The sequence below is a fragment of the Fusarium odoratissimum genome, assembly GCF_000260195.1.
Source record: "Fusarium odoratissimum NRRL 54006 unplaced genomic scaffold supercont1.37, whole genome shotgun sequence".
NCBI classification, from domain to species: Eukaryota; Fungi; Ascomycota; class Sordariomycetes; order Hypocreales; family Nectriaceae; genus Fusarium; species Fusarium odoratissimum.
In genome coordinates this window covers 70,832-85,463 of record NW_022158720.1, presented here as the reverse complement: position 1 = coordinate 85,463, position 14,632 = coordinate 70,832, and the positions used below count along the sequence as shown (strand labels likewise).

Genomic DNA, 14,632 nt, shown 5'->3' with positions numbered 1-14,632 from the left:
TCAATAGGTTAACTCAATTCAGCACGCCATTATCGTCGCCATGGTATCTTCAACACCATACAGGTCTGGGCATATCGCTTATCAGGACATCGTTATTGCTTTGGCAGGAAGTTAGTATATAGACCGTAACATTGTTCGATATCATCATGTTAGAAACCACCATTGCTTTGAGCTCCAAGATTGTTGGGTTTGACAGTTAACTTCTTGTTACAATGAGTTCCTTCTCTGAAAAGAGTCAGCCGGTTCAGTCCAAGACTTCAGAACATGATGGCGATGTTATTCAGGATGAAGCTATCCATGTTCCGGGCTATGATCCTACCCTTACCATTGAATCTGGAGAAACCAGAAGAGCATTACTCAAAGTTGACTTCTTCATCTTGCCTTTTATCGTTCTTTGTTTCTGCTTCCTCCAATTCGACCGTACCAACATCGGCAACGCATTGACCGATACACTTCGAACGGACATCAGCATCGATAACTCAGACATCAACCTTGCACAAACTCTCTTCACAGTCGGCTTCATCGTTACAGAGCTTCCCTTCAACATGATCAGCAAGTACATGGGCCCTGAGAGATTCCTTCCCATCACCATGTTCCTCTGGGGTATTGCTACCTGGTCTCAAATCTTCTTGAAGAATGCACACGGTTTATGTGCTGCTCGATTCTTCATTGGTGCCCTGGAGGGTGGTTACATTCCTGGTTTTGCTCTTTATATCTCGCGATACTATACGAACCAAGAGCTTGCTTTGAGATATGCCATCTTCTGGGCATCAAACAGCTTTGCTGGTGCTCTTGGTGGGCCTTTATCTATCGGTCTTCTTTCACTTCGTGGAAGGGGTGGTCTTCATGGATGGCAATGGCTGTTCCTTATCGGTATGTCCATAAACTTCATATGCAGTGTGGGTACTAACAAAGTGCAGAGGGTGTTTTGACCTGCTTCCTCGGAGTCCTCGCATACCTATACTTCCCCCATAACGCCGCGAAGCCAAAGACCTTCTTTGGTAGATCATTTAACATTTTCACCGAGCGTGAAGCATCCATCATCGTCACCCGCGTCCTCCGCAATGATCCTACCAAGGCCCTTCGATACGGTCAACCAGTTCTACTGTCACATATTGTCGATACCTTTACTGACTGGAGATTGTACGGACATCTCGTCGCTGGCCTTCTGTCTATGGTCATGATCTCTCCGATGAACACATACGCACCCTCCATCATCAAGTCTTTGGGCTTCACTTCCCTTCAAGCCAATGGTCTCAACTCCGTCGGGAGTGTCTGCGCTCTGGTTTGGTCAGTGACTCTGGCCTTCAGTAGTGATCACTTCCGCGAGCGTGGATTCCATATCGCCCTTGGATACCTATGGGGAGCTGCTGGTTTACTTTGGCTAGCCCTTGCACCAGACGGCGTGTCGAAGTGGACTTTGTATGGTGGAGTTGTTTGGACGCAGATGGGAATGGGCTGTGTGCAAGCCATCAGCGCTGCATGGCTCACGACGAAGATGCAGGATTACAAGAGACCTGTTGCCTTGGCTGCTTATGTGATGAGTATCCAGCTTGCCAATTTTCCTGGTAACCAACTTTTCAGAACTCAAGGTATTTACAAAGCCCCTTTGTCAAGTTCCAAGCTAATTTTAACTAGATGCTCCCCGGTATACTCGTGGACTGAGTATTGCTGCTGGTTGTGCCATTGCTGCTGCGGTTGTTATTCTCGTCTGGAAGTTACTTTACCGACTCTTTGATAATGGTGATGCTGGTGTTGAGGCAAAGTTCCAAGTTGCTTCCGAGGAGACTAGAAGTGAGATTTAAAGTATCGTTAGCAATAGTATAGTATGATTAGTATAGGTTACACCGTTGTAAAAACAGCAATAATCCAACAGAGTTAGTTAACCTTACAACTATTTGCATTCAGTTTCCAGTCACACCCAGCTTTCTATCTCCATTCCCTAGTCCTTCTCCTCATCAATTTCCATAGAAAACTCCAAGTTATGAATTTCTACTGTCTTCCGCCATTCCTTTTCAGTCTCCTCAAAGATCGTAGAACCTCCGCCTCCTGAGAGTCTCAGAATTGGTTCGTCAGGATCGTCAGGATAGCCAGTGCAGAAAACAAGAGTCGTGTACCACGAGTCTTTGAGCTCTATGGAGAGATACTCCGCCTTGGGCATCCGAGATACACATCGTGCCGCCGCCACAAAATATTCGTTCACCACATCGTCAACGGGATACATACGTCTCCAATCAGCGGCGTTGTCTGCTGGTCGCCAGGGTTTGTGGACGAGGAGCCGCTTCCCTGAGGGTGAGACCCTCTCTGGAGTAAGGCCGAAGGCTTTGAGGCTTGGCCAGTGAGGATCTTCAGCTGTATCTGACTCTGATGGCCAGAAGATAGTAGGCTCGATGCTCCCCTCAAAGGAGAAGTCTTTTAGTCCTTCTCTTTGTGAGAATCGACATAACTCTCGACTTAAAATGTCTTCTTCTGTCGGCGCAGAAGACATGGCATCCTTCAGCAAGGTTGGATTCACATAGTAAGCGAGGTCGAATTGATGGATGGACGAAGGCAGACCATGCAATGACCGTGCAAGCTCTAGCAAGTATTTTTGTGAGAAAAGACCAACATCTTGGGTATAGGTTATTTAAACTTACCATTTCTCTCGTTCACCACATTGTTCGGTCCTCTTTGAGACACTAGACGCAGAGCAAGTGATCTCAGGCGCGACATCGTACCCGCTATCAGGCAGATAGAGCGTGGAGAGTAGAAAAAGCGGTCAAACCCACTGCTGAACCAGAAATGGTTTATCATGGGTACTTCTGGGAGACATGGGTTCAAGTCCTCAAAATTGTCCTGGACGTGGTCTTCCAGTTTACTGAGATATTCAGGTCCCTTTGGGCTCCAGGGGACGCTAACGAAGAGTACTACGAGCGGCTCCTCTTGCAAAGGTATCTGAGCGAGCAACTGGAGAAGAGGCAGAAAACCCGTGTCGATTTCGGGGCCTACTGTTGGAGGATGTGCTTCATTTGGTGGTGGAAACGAGTAATCGAGCCGGCGGATATATGAAAGACGCCTGGGGGTGAGAATATTGTTCTCTATCGCATAAGAGACCGATTCTGGGTTCAGCTTGAGCTCACGGAATGATGCCTCTTCAATCAGAGGTTGCCAACGACGACATAGTGCTGCTAGATGTGCGAGACAGCGTATTGGAGGTCTAGTTTCGTCGTAGAATTTAGCTGGTGAGAAATACTCGTATGGCACGAGGTGTGAAATTATGTTGGATATGATCTCTGGGGCTAGTCGGTCCATTTTGGTGGTGGCTTTGTGATGCGTGGGAAGAGAGTGGTGATCATGATGGTTTCAACGAGCAGAAATTGATCGCGGAACGGAGCGGAAAATATCCGTGAGTCACTTGTTGGCTGCTGCCTGTCGCAGGTCTATGCTAGTGCACTGACAAATTACAATTCCTTTTGGTGAAATAATAGCCAGTATTAAATAGCGTTCATATTATTTTATAAATATTGTTAGACAGAAGCGTCAGTATCTGAGTGTACCTGAGCCCATTCTGGCCAAGACTCCAGCCCGCCATCTGCATCAAACATCTCTGATCCTATAAAATTCGGATACAAAAACGAGAGATCGGGTGGTAATAATAACTCTTCAGCATTATAAACAACACCAGAATTCTCAGATAATGCCCCGGAAACAATGGGCGTTGAAGGTTGGAAATCTGGTCGAAGTTTTTGGAACTGTGCGTGGACAATATCGCCGAGGATATGCGCAGCGTGACAGGGCAGCCCGATGGTCTTGAAACAGTTGATCAGCTTAAACACGAGATTGTCTAACTCGGTGGTATCATAACTGGCAGCTCGCAGTTTTGACTCGTATGTGTGAACGATTCGGCATAGAGTTAGTGCAGAGAAGCTGAGGATGTGATAAATGTGATCTGTTAAATGGCGAGTCCGATCGTCGGTTGTGTCGATGGCTAGATTGATGATTATTTTTGAATGCTTGATCATTTCATTGAGAACGGAACTGTGCATAACTGATTTGGGTGATTTGAGAGACTGGCAATGGGCCAGCAGGTGAGCGAAGTGGAAGCCCATTTGTAGAAATTGCGATCTAGGCTCATCTGAACATGAACATAGTTTATTAGCGTTGACATTAATGTTTGAGGAGAAACTCACTGAAAAGGATCATCCAGTCTTGTTGCCATGCTTGGAGAGCGAGTTTAGTTCCGGCGAGATCAATCTGAGCAATTCCACACTTGTTGTAGATGATCCAATAGAGTTGAACTTCTGCTCCCATCCTCGCTTCGTAGTTGTTCACCTCACTAGACTTGACGAAACTGACACATTGGTCAACTTGTGCTTGAGTCAGAAGTGAATGTCTGCGAGTTCCAACGCAGTACCTAAATTACAGTCAACAGACGTTTCGTTTGAGGACTCTTGAACCTACTGAAGATGAGCGACGCATAGGTGATTCCACAAACACCAAGAATCCAGCGAATTATTTATATGCTGAGACAAGCCGGGGCGGGTAACTTCCATGAAGTGAGGGCTCGCGAGCGCTTGCTGGATCGCATAGCCCGTGAGCAACCAGCTGTCTATACTCAAAGGAACTTGACCTATAGTCGTCGACCAAAGGCTTAGTATAAGTACGGCTTGGAAGAACTCTAAAGTCTGCGGGACTTCCAGTAACGATGTTGTGATGAGGCGCTTCGATTCCTCGAAAAGCCTAGGAGCGAGCCGATCTGCCAGATTCTGGCTTGTGTGCCGGACGGATATCAAGAAGATACTGCAAAGAAGTAACGGGGACTTGCGGACTTGTAAGAGGAGTCTGTCTGTTGGGATGTCTTCTGGAAATCTGACCCATCTGCCATAGTGAACATGGAATCTGAAACATGTCAGTTATTCATCATTTAACTAAGAATAGTGATAGCTTACAGTCTTAATAGTGAGTGGGCTGTTTGTAACGAGACAAGTCCTGTTGATATAACGTCTGATTGAGGTCCTGTTTGCGCAATTGCTTGCTCAGGAGAGTGAACTCCTGCATCGGTTGCAGCATCTCGTATTAAAAACACCGGAGCCGGGTCGAGTTCTGTGGACTGCACTGGTACTTCCACGACAGAAGCTCTATCGAGGTTAGACGATCTGGCAATTTCATCCAGTTTCGAATCAAGTTTATCGACTAAAGCGCTGACTGTTCGCTCGAGTCTTTCTAACCTATACGAACCGTCAATGATAACTCGTCGTATCCACGATTGTACAAACCTATCATCAACTGAACTTCTCCGACCTTGAACAGCTGAATCTTCACGTGAAATGTCTATTTGTTCACGTATGGGTGGTGAGACCGAGCGTCGATGGCCGTTAAAGTCCAAGGAGCATCGTTGCGATAAGGTCTTGCAACGCAAACAAGTTCCATTTGAGCTTCCGGAAGCGTAACAGCGAGTTTTGTATTTGCGGCAAAGATCGCATGCTTTTGAGGCTCTACCAGATCGTATAGGAGGCATATTAATCGCGAAAGGTCTACATGCAGGAAACAAATGTTGGACATAGATAAGGAGTTCAACGGTCTATCGTGCCTTATCAGTAGATATGGCGTGCTAGATCGATCACGTGGAAGATACTCAGATATAAGTGACATCTCGACGACGGCCATGCTAATTCTGAAGGTGTTCTATCAAAAGTTTTGTTTTAGTATTCTTGGGTCCCGAATGCACGTAAATCTTCCAGTGTGTGAAGAGCTCGAGCATGGTTGGTGGATTGGCAATCAAATTTATAACATCGGCTGAAGTGAGAATAAGATTAAAGTAAGAATCAGATACTCACAGAGATGAGATCAACTAAAGAGTAGGAAAAATAAGAGACTGTCATTGAATCAGTACGGGATACTCCGGCCCCTCCCTAATGTTGTCTGAAGTACATCAAGTACAGAACCTGTTTGGCCTTGGTGTTATGCAGCGAGGTATAGGGTGGCCGCCGGGTGGGCGAGCTGGGCCAAGGTGAGAAAACAGCCGAGGATCAGCCACGGGCCAGCACCCCCACTACGGGACCTTTAAATTTTGCGCGGATCGTGTTCCTTCTCTTCTTCTTTTTCTTTTCTCCTTATGACCCTCTTCATTCAAGAAACCGTAAGTCCTTCACCACGCACAAATACATGCATTTTGACATATCGCTAACATTTACCCCGCAGATGATGAGAACCGCGTGTTTAATATGATGCAGTGCCTCCTCTCCGGACCTCGAAACCCTCTGCCTCTCGGGGCAGCTTAAGCGGTTTCGTGGCGAGGTGAAGCTGGTACCATGAAATGGGCGTTCGACACAGACCTTGTTACAAGCATCGGACGCGATGGAAAAAAGCTCTGACTTATTATGAATGAAAGAGAGGATTCTTGTTTGGTTCGCGCGGCTGGGGCAACTCAGCGTACAGAAATTGAACCGTTTTTTGACAGGTAGGTTTTTTTTGCGATTGAGGGAACTGGGGAGCGAGCCTCAAGTGAGGTCTTGCGTATATATCTGTACTAGGAATTGAATTGCATTTTGTATTTTAATTGTAATGACAAACCTTGTGCCTCGCGACCTGCTGTTTTTGACAGAGTGAATGTGCCGTCCCTTGTCTAGAGCTGTATCAGGTGAAATGAGTTTTTGGTGAGACGTGAAGAAGCGAAGAGATTATCACACAAGCAACCAAACACGCATGCAAACAGCCACAAGCAGACTGTGTTTGTACTACCTAAATGCCCAAGGATGCCTCAATTTGCATTTCCTCAGACAAAAAAGTCCCCAGATTTCTTCAACCTCATGGAACATCACCATCTCTGCAGTGGAGCTGTCTTGGCGCAATCAAGTCCCTCTGAAATGAAGTGCCCCCAAAAAGAAGAAGAATCCATGGTGACGACATCAGTAGCGTCCCCTGGAATTACAGTGGAAGAGTAGCGCCCGCCCGTATCGGAGTCAACGACCTTTCCGGAGGACACAAGTTTGGAGGGTACATTGTGACACCGCCGAGTATCGCTGGGCGGCACAGGTACTTCCCTATCATCCACCTCTCTCAGAATCTCCACCTTCTTGTCCTACAACCACCAAAGCCCAACCTCAAGTCAACGCCAACCCGAACAGCACACACCCCTCCCCTTGTCCTGCCACGCCCCAGAATCGTCCACGTCCCCCGGCGCGGATGCGGACACTCTCTCGTTGTCTCTCTCGGTCAATCTCTCTTTCTTCGTTCAAGACTCTTCAAGATCTCTTTTTGCGCTGGTCACCTTGAAGCGACACGACACGCTCGACTCGCTCGTCTTCTGCAGCAGTAGCCCTTATCGTCATCCTCGCATCGATTCCCTCGGATCCCCGGCCATCATCATCTGTCACCGTACCCCGTCGCTCGTTGCAACGTCCGTCGTCTGAACTTTTTGTCCCTCCATCGTCCGGCGATTATAAGCTCGATATAGCTCCCGAGCTTCTGTTGTAATCATGTCAAGCTCCTTCGAAAAGTCCGTCAAGGGCGCAACGAAGATCAAGGTACGTGTGCAGTCTTGGCAGCGCGCTCTTGATGAGCCTAATATCAGAGGCAATCATGAGCCCAACCAATTTTCCTCGATAGGCGCTGTTTCTCGGAATTCGACTTGGTACTGATCTCGGATGTTGTAGAATGCTCCCCCAAAGACGAAATACATCGAACACATTCTCGTAGCTACCCATTCCGGCGAAGCTGGCGTCGGCGAGGTCTTTCGCGCTCTCACATACCGTCTCCGCGATTCAACATGGACCGTCGTCTTCAAAAGTCTAATTACTGTTCACCTGATGATCAGAGAGGGATCTCCCGATGTTACACTCGCCTTCCTTTCGACGCATCGCAATGTGCTAGCGATTAGCAGCTTTACAGATGGTACGTTCCACGCATGCCGAACTGAATCTGGACGTGGGGATTGACAGATTGGCAGCACAAATCCAAGGACGAAACATTCGACATTATGCCCACTACCTGGCTGAGCGAGCTCGCGCATACGAGAAGACGAAGACGGATTGGGTGCGCGCTTCTGAGTCAAGACTTGAGAAGCTTTCGGTTGAGAAGGGATTGTTACGGGAGACGGAAATCGTTCAACACCAACTTGAGGCTTTACTAAAATGCGACGTAAGTTAGGACCGTAACGGGAGAGAGAATCTTGAGTACTAACGATCTCAGGTGATGGAGAATGAGCCAGAGAATGAAATCACTATAACTGTTTTCCGACTGCTTGTCTTGGATCTCTTGGCACTATTTCAGGTTCTCAACCAAGGACTCATCAGCATTCTTGGTATGTTTGCCCCTCCCCCTCTGTCTCAGCCCGCCACTTTGACTAACGTTCCAATCCCTTCAGGTAACTTTTTCGAAATGTCAAAGGTGGATGCCGAACGTGCTATGGCCATTTATCGGAAATTCACGAAGCAAACAGACTACGTCGTCCAATATCTGAGCGTAGCTCGTCAGCACGAACACCACACTCGAGTCGAGGTGCCGAAGCTCAAGCACGCTCCTGTCAATCTTGGACGCCAGCTGGAGGAGTATCTTCACGATCCCGATTTCGAGGTCCACCGAAGACAATATTTGGCCGAGCAGGACGTGAAGAAGATTGGTGGAGGTTCAAGCTCGAAGCAAGGAGGTCTCAGCAAGAAGAAGAGCACCGATTTCCCCGAACCAGCGTCCAACAACCCCTTTCCCAAAATCACCTCGTCTCCGAGCGGTAATAGGGCAGCAGAGTCAAAACCGCAAGCCAACAAGGGTCCTGATCCCGATCTGATCGACTTCTTCGACTCTATCGAACAGAACCAGACACCGATGAGCATGAACCCTCAGCCTCAACAACAGACTTTCCAACAGCAGCCGACAGGCATGCCGTTTCAACAAAACGGTTTCGCCGCTCAGCCTACTGGATTTGCCTCCAACAGTCCATTCCAACAGCCTCAGCAAACTGGGTTCATGCAACCGCAGCAACCTCAGATCCAGCAACCCCAGATCCAATTGCAGCCCGACTTCACCGGAGCTGGTTTCGGAGGTTTCACTTCTCAACAAGCCTTTCAACCAAGCTCACTCGCACCAATCCCTCAGGATTCAATGGCCAGCTTTCCCAACGCTGCCCCTCAGATCCAACAACCCGTTCAGAATGGATCGCCTCAGGGGCTTCAACCGATGCAAACAGGAAGCACCAACCCCTTCCGCCAGTCTATGCTCATGGCTCAACAAACGGGTCTTCCATCATCTGCTACAACACCTGCTCTAAACCGCCAATCTACAAACCCATTCGCTCGAACATCACCACAGCAAAACACTTCTCCTTTCGCCCAAGCTTCAAACTCGCCTTTTCAATCACCATCTCCTCAACAGCCACAGCAACAGCCTGCTCTTCAACCTACACCAACCGGCACAAACCCCTTTGCACGCAACTCCATGATGCCAGCGCCAAACCAAGAACAACGTCCACAAACAGCTGGCGCTGCTCTCGCTCCTCAACCGACCGGTACAACCAACCCCTTCCGAAACGGCGCCTTTGTCAACCACAACACAGGTATGGGATGGCAAGCTAACCAGCAGCCTATCGGAGGAGGCCTCGACCAACTCCCAACAGTACCTGTATTCCCTCGTCCAGCTCAACAGACACCTTGGCAGCAATAAGATTATCGAAGCAGCCGTTCCAAACAAACCCATCATATCTTACAAGCTCAAATCAAGACATAATTCGCATCGCGTTTTCCACAGCGCCCTTTTGTTTCCATTTCTTGGCTGTAACAGCCTCCCTTTCCATATAGTAAGCGAGGCGTTTTCGGGGGATGAGATTCGAAAAGAGGATTGCAAGGCCACAGGATGAGCACCCAGGAAGATACAGTATGCTTCTGAAATTGCCCTTCAATCCTCTCCTGGTGATTTTCCTTTTGGATTAGTATAGTAGCAGTCATACAAAAATACAATTATCATCAATTATTTATCTGTATTCACTGTGTCTGGTATATGTTCTCTGTAGCCATGGTATCGTGTCGTTTTTACCATCTTCAAAACTCCAGTTCCGTTATATCCCTCAGTGTTTTCCCAAACTCCCAAACTCCATAGCTATGCCCGTTTAAACAACGAAATCATCTACTAGAACGGATCATCGACGTCCATTCTACCCCCTGTATCTCCCGTCACAGCCGCTTCTTTCGCGCCCGCCGTAGCAACACTCTTCTCAACCTTCTCCTCATCCACAAACACACCCAGCCCTGAAAAAGCCTCGAACAAAGCTCGAGTGAGATACTCATCAGGACTGTACCCTCCAGCCTTGAACTCGGGCTTCGTCCTTGTGATCTCGACCCACTCGTTGCTATACGTCGCCAGTTTCTCCGGCGCAAGGTCCACGCGCTCTGGCATGACGCGCACGCCGCCGTACGGATCGTAGGGCTTGTTCTCCACAACGACGGCCTTCTTCTCGCGCAGTCCTCTGATAGAGAGACCGCTGCTTCCTGCTGCGCCGAGTGCTGCGTCGCGCTTGTTGTGTCCTCGTTTCTTGAGCATGATCTTGTCCATCGCTTCTGTGGCGCGACCCATCTCGGCGCTTTGAAGAGAGTCGAGCATTTCTTCACGGAAGCGCTTGGCGTTGGCTTTTTCTTCGAGTTCTTCCTGTCGTTCAAGTAATCGTCGCTGTCGGGCTTCTTCTTCCTCTGCTGCGATGCGGCGCTGGCGAGCATCGTCTGTTTCGCGCGCAAGACGTCTGTTGCGCTCAATGTCCTGCTTGTGTTTCGCCTCCCACTCGCCAAGTTGCGCCTCAGCCTTCCTCCTCTGTTCGTCGGTGCCATAAACGAGGTCACACGTCAAACACTCCACCATCTCCAGGTACTCATTATAATCATTCAGCGTCTCAAAGTCCTCCTCAACCTTGTTAAACACCGCCGCCACTCGTCTCCGAATATCGACTTCACGCTCCACGGCAAGATCCGCGAAGAAAGCGGTCTTGAAACCGCGAAGACGAAGGGTCTTGTGGCAGCCGGCGTAGGGACATTGGTTGGGACCGTCTTTAAAGATTCGCTCGACGCAGGTCTTGCACATGCGGTGGTAGCACTCTGGATTAATGCGGAATTCCATGTCCCGGTTGAAGTAGCGTGTTGTCTTGCATACGGGACATGTCTCGTCTTGGTCTGGCGGTGGAGGCGCGTTGAGATCTGTGGCGTGGCGTATTGAGACGCCTGCGCGAGACATTTTGGCTGGCGAGAGCACTGAATGTGGGGTTGAGTGGAGGGTGAGGTTGTTGAGAGAAGGAGACGAAATGAATCGCTTTGTTATGGCGAAGAAGTGATTAATAAGTGGCTATCAAATGTTGGTTCTGCACGGCTGAAGAGATGGGGGTAACAGGCTTGCCGGGGAGTTTCCCATTGGTCAAAGCTCAGAACGACATGGCCCCACCTTCTAGGTGCCCCTCCATGAATTGTCAGCCTTCTCTCATAACCAACAGCTTCCATCGATTTCTCCCCTCAGAACATATCACAACAACTTCAAAAACATCACCATGGCTGACAACGGTGAGTACTATTCTCATGGTTCATTTCATGGGTACATATAGGCAATTTTATTGCTAGTCACAGCTTCACATGTACTGACTCTCACAGAACCTACACCCGCTGAGACCGCCGCTGCTAACGCAAAGGAGGCCGAGGAGCAGGCTGCTCTTCCCTACAAGTGGACTCAGACCATCTCAGAGCTCGATGTCACCTTCAATGTACCCGGAAACCTCAAGTCGAGGGATCTCGTCATCACTATCAAGAAGCAGAGCCTACAGGCGGGTATCAAGGGCCAGGATCCAATCATCCAGGTACATGCACAGCTCAAGCCACATCTCATACACCAACTAACCCACAACAGGGCGACCTCCCCCACGCCGTCCACGTTGACGACTCTACATGGACGCTCAGCACCAACTCAGATGGCACCAAGACAGTTGAGATCCACCTCGACAAGGTGAACAAGATGGAATGGTGGGCGCACGTTGTCACCTCCGCTCCCAAGATCGACGTGACCAAGATCCAGCCCGACAACTCCAAGCTTTCAGATCTCGACGGTGAGACCCGCGGTATGGTCGAGAAGATGATGTTCGACCAGCAGCAGAAGGAGAAGGGCCTGCCTAGCTCAGACGAGCAGAAGAAGGCGGATATCCTCAAGAAGTTCCAGGAGCAGCATCCCGAGATGGACTTTAGCAAGGCCAAGATCAACTAAGCAAGCGAAAAGTACTTATGACGAATCCCAATTGAGAAGTTAAAAAGACGTTTCATTTCGTTACTTGTTGTGTTTTCATCTCGTTTCTAGAGCAATTGCTGCGCGCTCGAGAAACGCGTTGAAGTTTTTGACTTGTTGGAGCATACCGCCTGCGGAGCTCGATGAGCTGGCTTCGTCTGTGATGCGTGCGACGAGAAGCTCGAGGTTAGCCAGATCGGCCTTTTTCTCCTGGGCGCGTGATAGTTCAGGGGCGTCTCGTCCCCGTTCGACTGCCATGTCTATGTCATGCATTATAGCTGAGGTATCGAGTCGGTACTACAATTGTTAGCGGAGGTTGCAGCAGATGAAAGTATCAGTCAACTCACTTTTGACTCTCTGGTGTCCTCTTCGTGCTTGATGCGTACAGCATCCATCTTAAGCGCAACTTGTTCCCTCTCTGCTTTGAGACGTAATATCTCTTCTCGCAAAGAGAACTTCTCTCGCTGTACCAGACGAACACGCTTCCGTAATGATTGCCAGTCCATGAGGTGAATTGACTAACTCGTCAGTCCCAATTCTTCCCATGCAGGGCGGAAACAACTTACCAATTGTAATAATCGAGACGTGAGCTCCTCCTTGTACGCCTCAAGTGCCCGGATCTTGATCCGACATTCTTTCTTCTTATCTTTCTCCTCGGTATTCTGTAGCGTCTCAATGAACTTCGCAACCGTACCGTCGATGACTTCCAAGCAAGCTTGTGCAAACACATCCACCGCTGTTACTCCAGTTGTTGTAAAAGGCAGATCCACCGCGAGTTGATCTTCTTCTTCTTCATCGTCGCCTTTGATGAACTTCTTGACGTTGACGAAGCGCTGAACTGTGACCTCGATTGCTGAACCGTCGCTGACTCGGCGCTCTTTGGCGGCTTGTTTCGTCCTGCGGACCTGTTTCGGCAGTGGCTTCTCTTGTGTTGTTCGTGATTTTGTTTTGGGCGGCTTTGGTTTGGTGGCTGGTTGTTTCTGTGTTGCGGGGCTTCTCGATGGTCGTCCTCGACGTCGTTTCGCTGCTGGTTCTTCGGTCTCCTCTTCTTCTGCTTGCTCCTGGGGCTCCGCAACAGGTGATTGAGACGGTAGACTCCTTCGAGGCCGTTTTCTTCCAAGTGCCTTAGCCGCTTCGACAGCATCGATAGCTTCCGCTACCACCTCTTCTTCCTCCTGTGCCTCCTCCTCTGCCGCGGGCTCCTCTTCAATCTGCTCCTCTTCAGGCTCTGCTTCTTCTGTTGCATCATCTGATTGTTCATCATCCGCAGGAGCGTGATCCGCTCGATTTGGTGAAAGCTCGTCTTCTTCTTCATCTTGCTCAGCAAGCCTCGAAGGTCGCCTTTGTGATAATCTCGACCGAATTATGGTGGGACCTTCACTCCGTCGCACCTTGCGCACCAGCGGCGATGAGGAAGGCGGCGTATCGTCCTCTTGTAGCGTCGTGTGCAATCGTGTCGTTGACGATATGGCCTCGCTCATGCGTACGTCTTGTCGCTTGTTCGCAACATCTTGCGCAATCTGTTCCAGCGACCTACGGCTCGACCGTCGTTGCGATGGTTGTTTGGAAGATTCATTATTCGGTAGCACCGGTAACTCAACTTCAACTTCGTTCTCGTTTGGCGCTTCGACTTCTGGGCTCGGTAATTCGGAGTCTGGCTGTGGCTCCGGTTCGACTTCCTCTTCCTCCTCGGGTTCTGCTTCCGGCTCCTCTACCACATCAAGACTCGGTCCTTCCTCTCGCGATTCACCTGTCGTATCCTGCGCGCCAGATTCCTTAGATGTTTCTGGTAGATCGTAGGGGTCTCTCGATCGAGGCGATCGTCTCCGTGCGCTTCCTTGCGCTTGTGCAGACGGCGGCGCTTCGTTCTCCAATCTTCTTCTCTTAGCAGAAGTATTTGGTGTTCGGCGGGCTGACGATGTGGGTGGTGCGGGTGCAGGTGCGGCGGGAGTCGAGCCAGCTATGTTAAGACCAGCGATGTCGAGGTTGAAGGAGTCATCTTCGATGTTGGCACGCCTTGAGTCGCATTAGCACAGATACCTTGGGAATTATGGGGGTTGGTTCGTACTGGGCACCTCGTAGACGCTCGTTCAGCCGGTCAGCGCGGCGCTGTTGGCCTATTTATTGTGTTAGCAACTTGATCAACTGCTTGGTGATGGGAATCGCTGTTGGCATACCTGTGGCCATTGTGGGAAAAAAGCGCACCTATATCTTTCTCTGCGCATTCGATTTTGTCCAGGGTCAGTGTTTGGGTTGAATGCGCTGGTGATGTTGCAATTGGGTGTTTTTAATTGTGATGTTGATGGAGTACTGTTTGGATATGCTTGTGACGCGTGGGGTGAGACGCGTTCTATAACCGCGGGGCATTGAAGCAATTAATTGATTGATGGGCCAAATTGATCGACCAATGACC

The 14,632-nt window shown here is 49.4% G+C and overlaps 7 protein-coding genes across 10 annotated transcripts; 3 read left to right on the top strand and 4 right to left on the bottom strand.

Annotated features, from left to right (window-relative positions):
* Positions 1 to 212: 212 nt before the first annotated feature.
* FOIG_13927 (uncharacterized protein) lies at positions 213 to 1,805 on the top strand (the record flags this gene model as incomplete). The annotated part of the gene is made up of 3 exons (XM_031215106.1): positions 213 to 873; positions 921 to 1,592; positions 1,639 to 1,805. The coding sequence occupies 3 exons, from the start codon at positions 213 to 215 to the stop codon at positions 1,803 to 1,805; spliced, it is 1,500 nt and encodes a 499-aa protein (XP_031055132.1).
* A 137-nt stretch (positions 1,806 to 1,942) lies between these two features.
* On the bottom strand, positions 1,943 to 3,291 carry FOIG_13926 (uncharacterized protein; the record flags this gene model as incomplete). The annotated part of the gene is made up of 2 exons (XM_031215105.1): positions 1,943 to 2,577; positions 2,637 to 3,291. The coding sequence occupies 2 exons, from the start codon at positions 3,289 to 3,291 to the stop codon at positions 1,943 to 1,945; spliced, it is 1,290 nt and encodes a 429-aa protein (XP_031055131.1).
* Positions 3,292 to 3,506: 215 nt separating this feature from the next.
* Positions 3,507 to 5,497, bottom strand: FOIG_13925 (uncharacterized protein; the record flags this gene model as incomplete). The annotated part of the gene is made up of 5 exons (XM_031215104.1): positions 3,507 to 4,114; positions 4,170 to 4,393; positions 4,441 to 4,878; positions 4,929 to 5,207; positions 5,256 to 5,497. 5 exons carry the CDS (start codon positions 5,495 to 5,497, stop codon positions 3,507 to 3,509), a joined length of 1,791 nt encoding a protein of 596 aa, XP_031055130.1.
* A 1,523-nt stretch (positions 5,498 to 7,020) lies between these two features.
* Positions 7,021 to 11,296, top strand: FOIG_13924 (uncharacterized protein). Of its 3 annotated transcripts, XM_031215101.1 has the most exons (5): positions 7,021 to 7,505; positions 7,635 to 7,872; positions 7,928 to 8,118; positions 8,170 to 8,281; positions 8,345 to 11,296. In XM_031215101.1, exons 1-5 carry the CDS (start codon positions 7,458 to 7,460, stop codon positions 9,634 to 9,636), a joined length of 1,881 nt encoding a protein of 626 aa, XP_031055127.1. In that variant the 5' UTR covers positions 7,021 to 7,457; the 3' UTR covers positions 9,637 to 11,296. The 3 variants fall into 3 exon arrangements, with proteins under 3 accessions (XP_031055127.1, XP_031055129.1, XP_031055128.1); XM_031215103.1 differs by having other exon boundaries at positions 7,635 to 8,118; XM_031215102.1 differs by having other exon boundaries at positions 7,101 to 7,872.
* FOIG_13923 (CDK-activating kinase assembly factor MAT1) lies at positions 9,911 to 11,320 on the bottom strand. The gene has a single exon (XM_031215100.1). The coding sequence runs from the start codon at positions 11,188 to 11,190 to the stop codon at positions 10,099 to 10,101; it is 1,092 nt and encodes a 363-aa protein (XP_031055126.1). The 5' UTR covers positions 11,191 to 11,320; the 3' UTR covers positions 9,911 to 10,098.
* A 63-nt stretch (positions 11,321 to 11,383) lies between these two features.
* FOIG_13922 (uncharacterized protein) lies at positions 11,384 to 12,721 on the top strand. Of its 2 annotated transcripts, XM_031215099.1 has the most exons (4): positions 11,384 to 11,510; positions 11,598 to 11,800; positions 11,851 to 12,201; positions 12,249 to 12,582. In XM_031215099.1, the coding sequence occupies exons 1-3, from the start codon at positions 11,498 to 11,500 to the stop codon at positions 12,199 to 12,201; spliced, it is 567 nt and encodes a 188-aa protein (XP_031055125.1). In that variant the 5' UTR covers positions 11,384 to 11,497; the 3' UTR covers positions 12,249 to 12,582. The 2 variants fall into 2 exon arrangements, with proteins under 2 accessions (XP_031055125.1, XP_031055124.1); XM_031215098.1 differs by having other exon boundaries at positions 11,851 to 12,721.
* On the bottom strand, positions 11,499 to 14,625 carry FOIG_13921 (uncharacterized protein). Its single transcript, XM_031215097.1, has 5 exons — positions 14,397 to 14,625; positions 14,288 to 14,336; positions 12,786 to 14,235; positions 12,567 to 12,737; positions 11,499 to 12,516 (listed from the first exon to the last, which is right to left on the bottom strand). Exons 1-5 carry the CDS (start codon positions 14,404 to 14,406, stop codon positions 12,277 to 12,279), a joined length of 1,920 nt encoding a protein of 639 aa, XP_031055123.1. The 5' UTR covers positions 14,407 to 14,625; the 3' UTR covers positions 11,499 to 12,276.
* Positions 14,626 to 14,632: the final 7 nt, after the last annotated feature.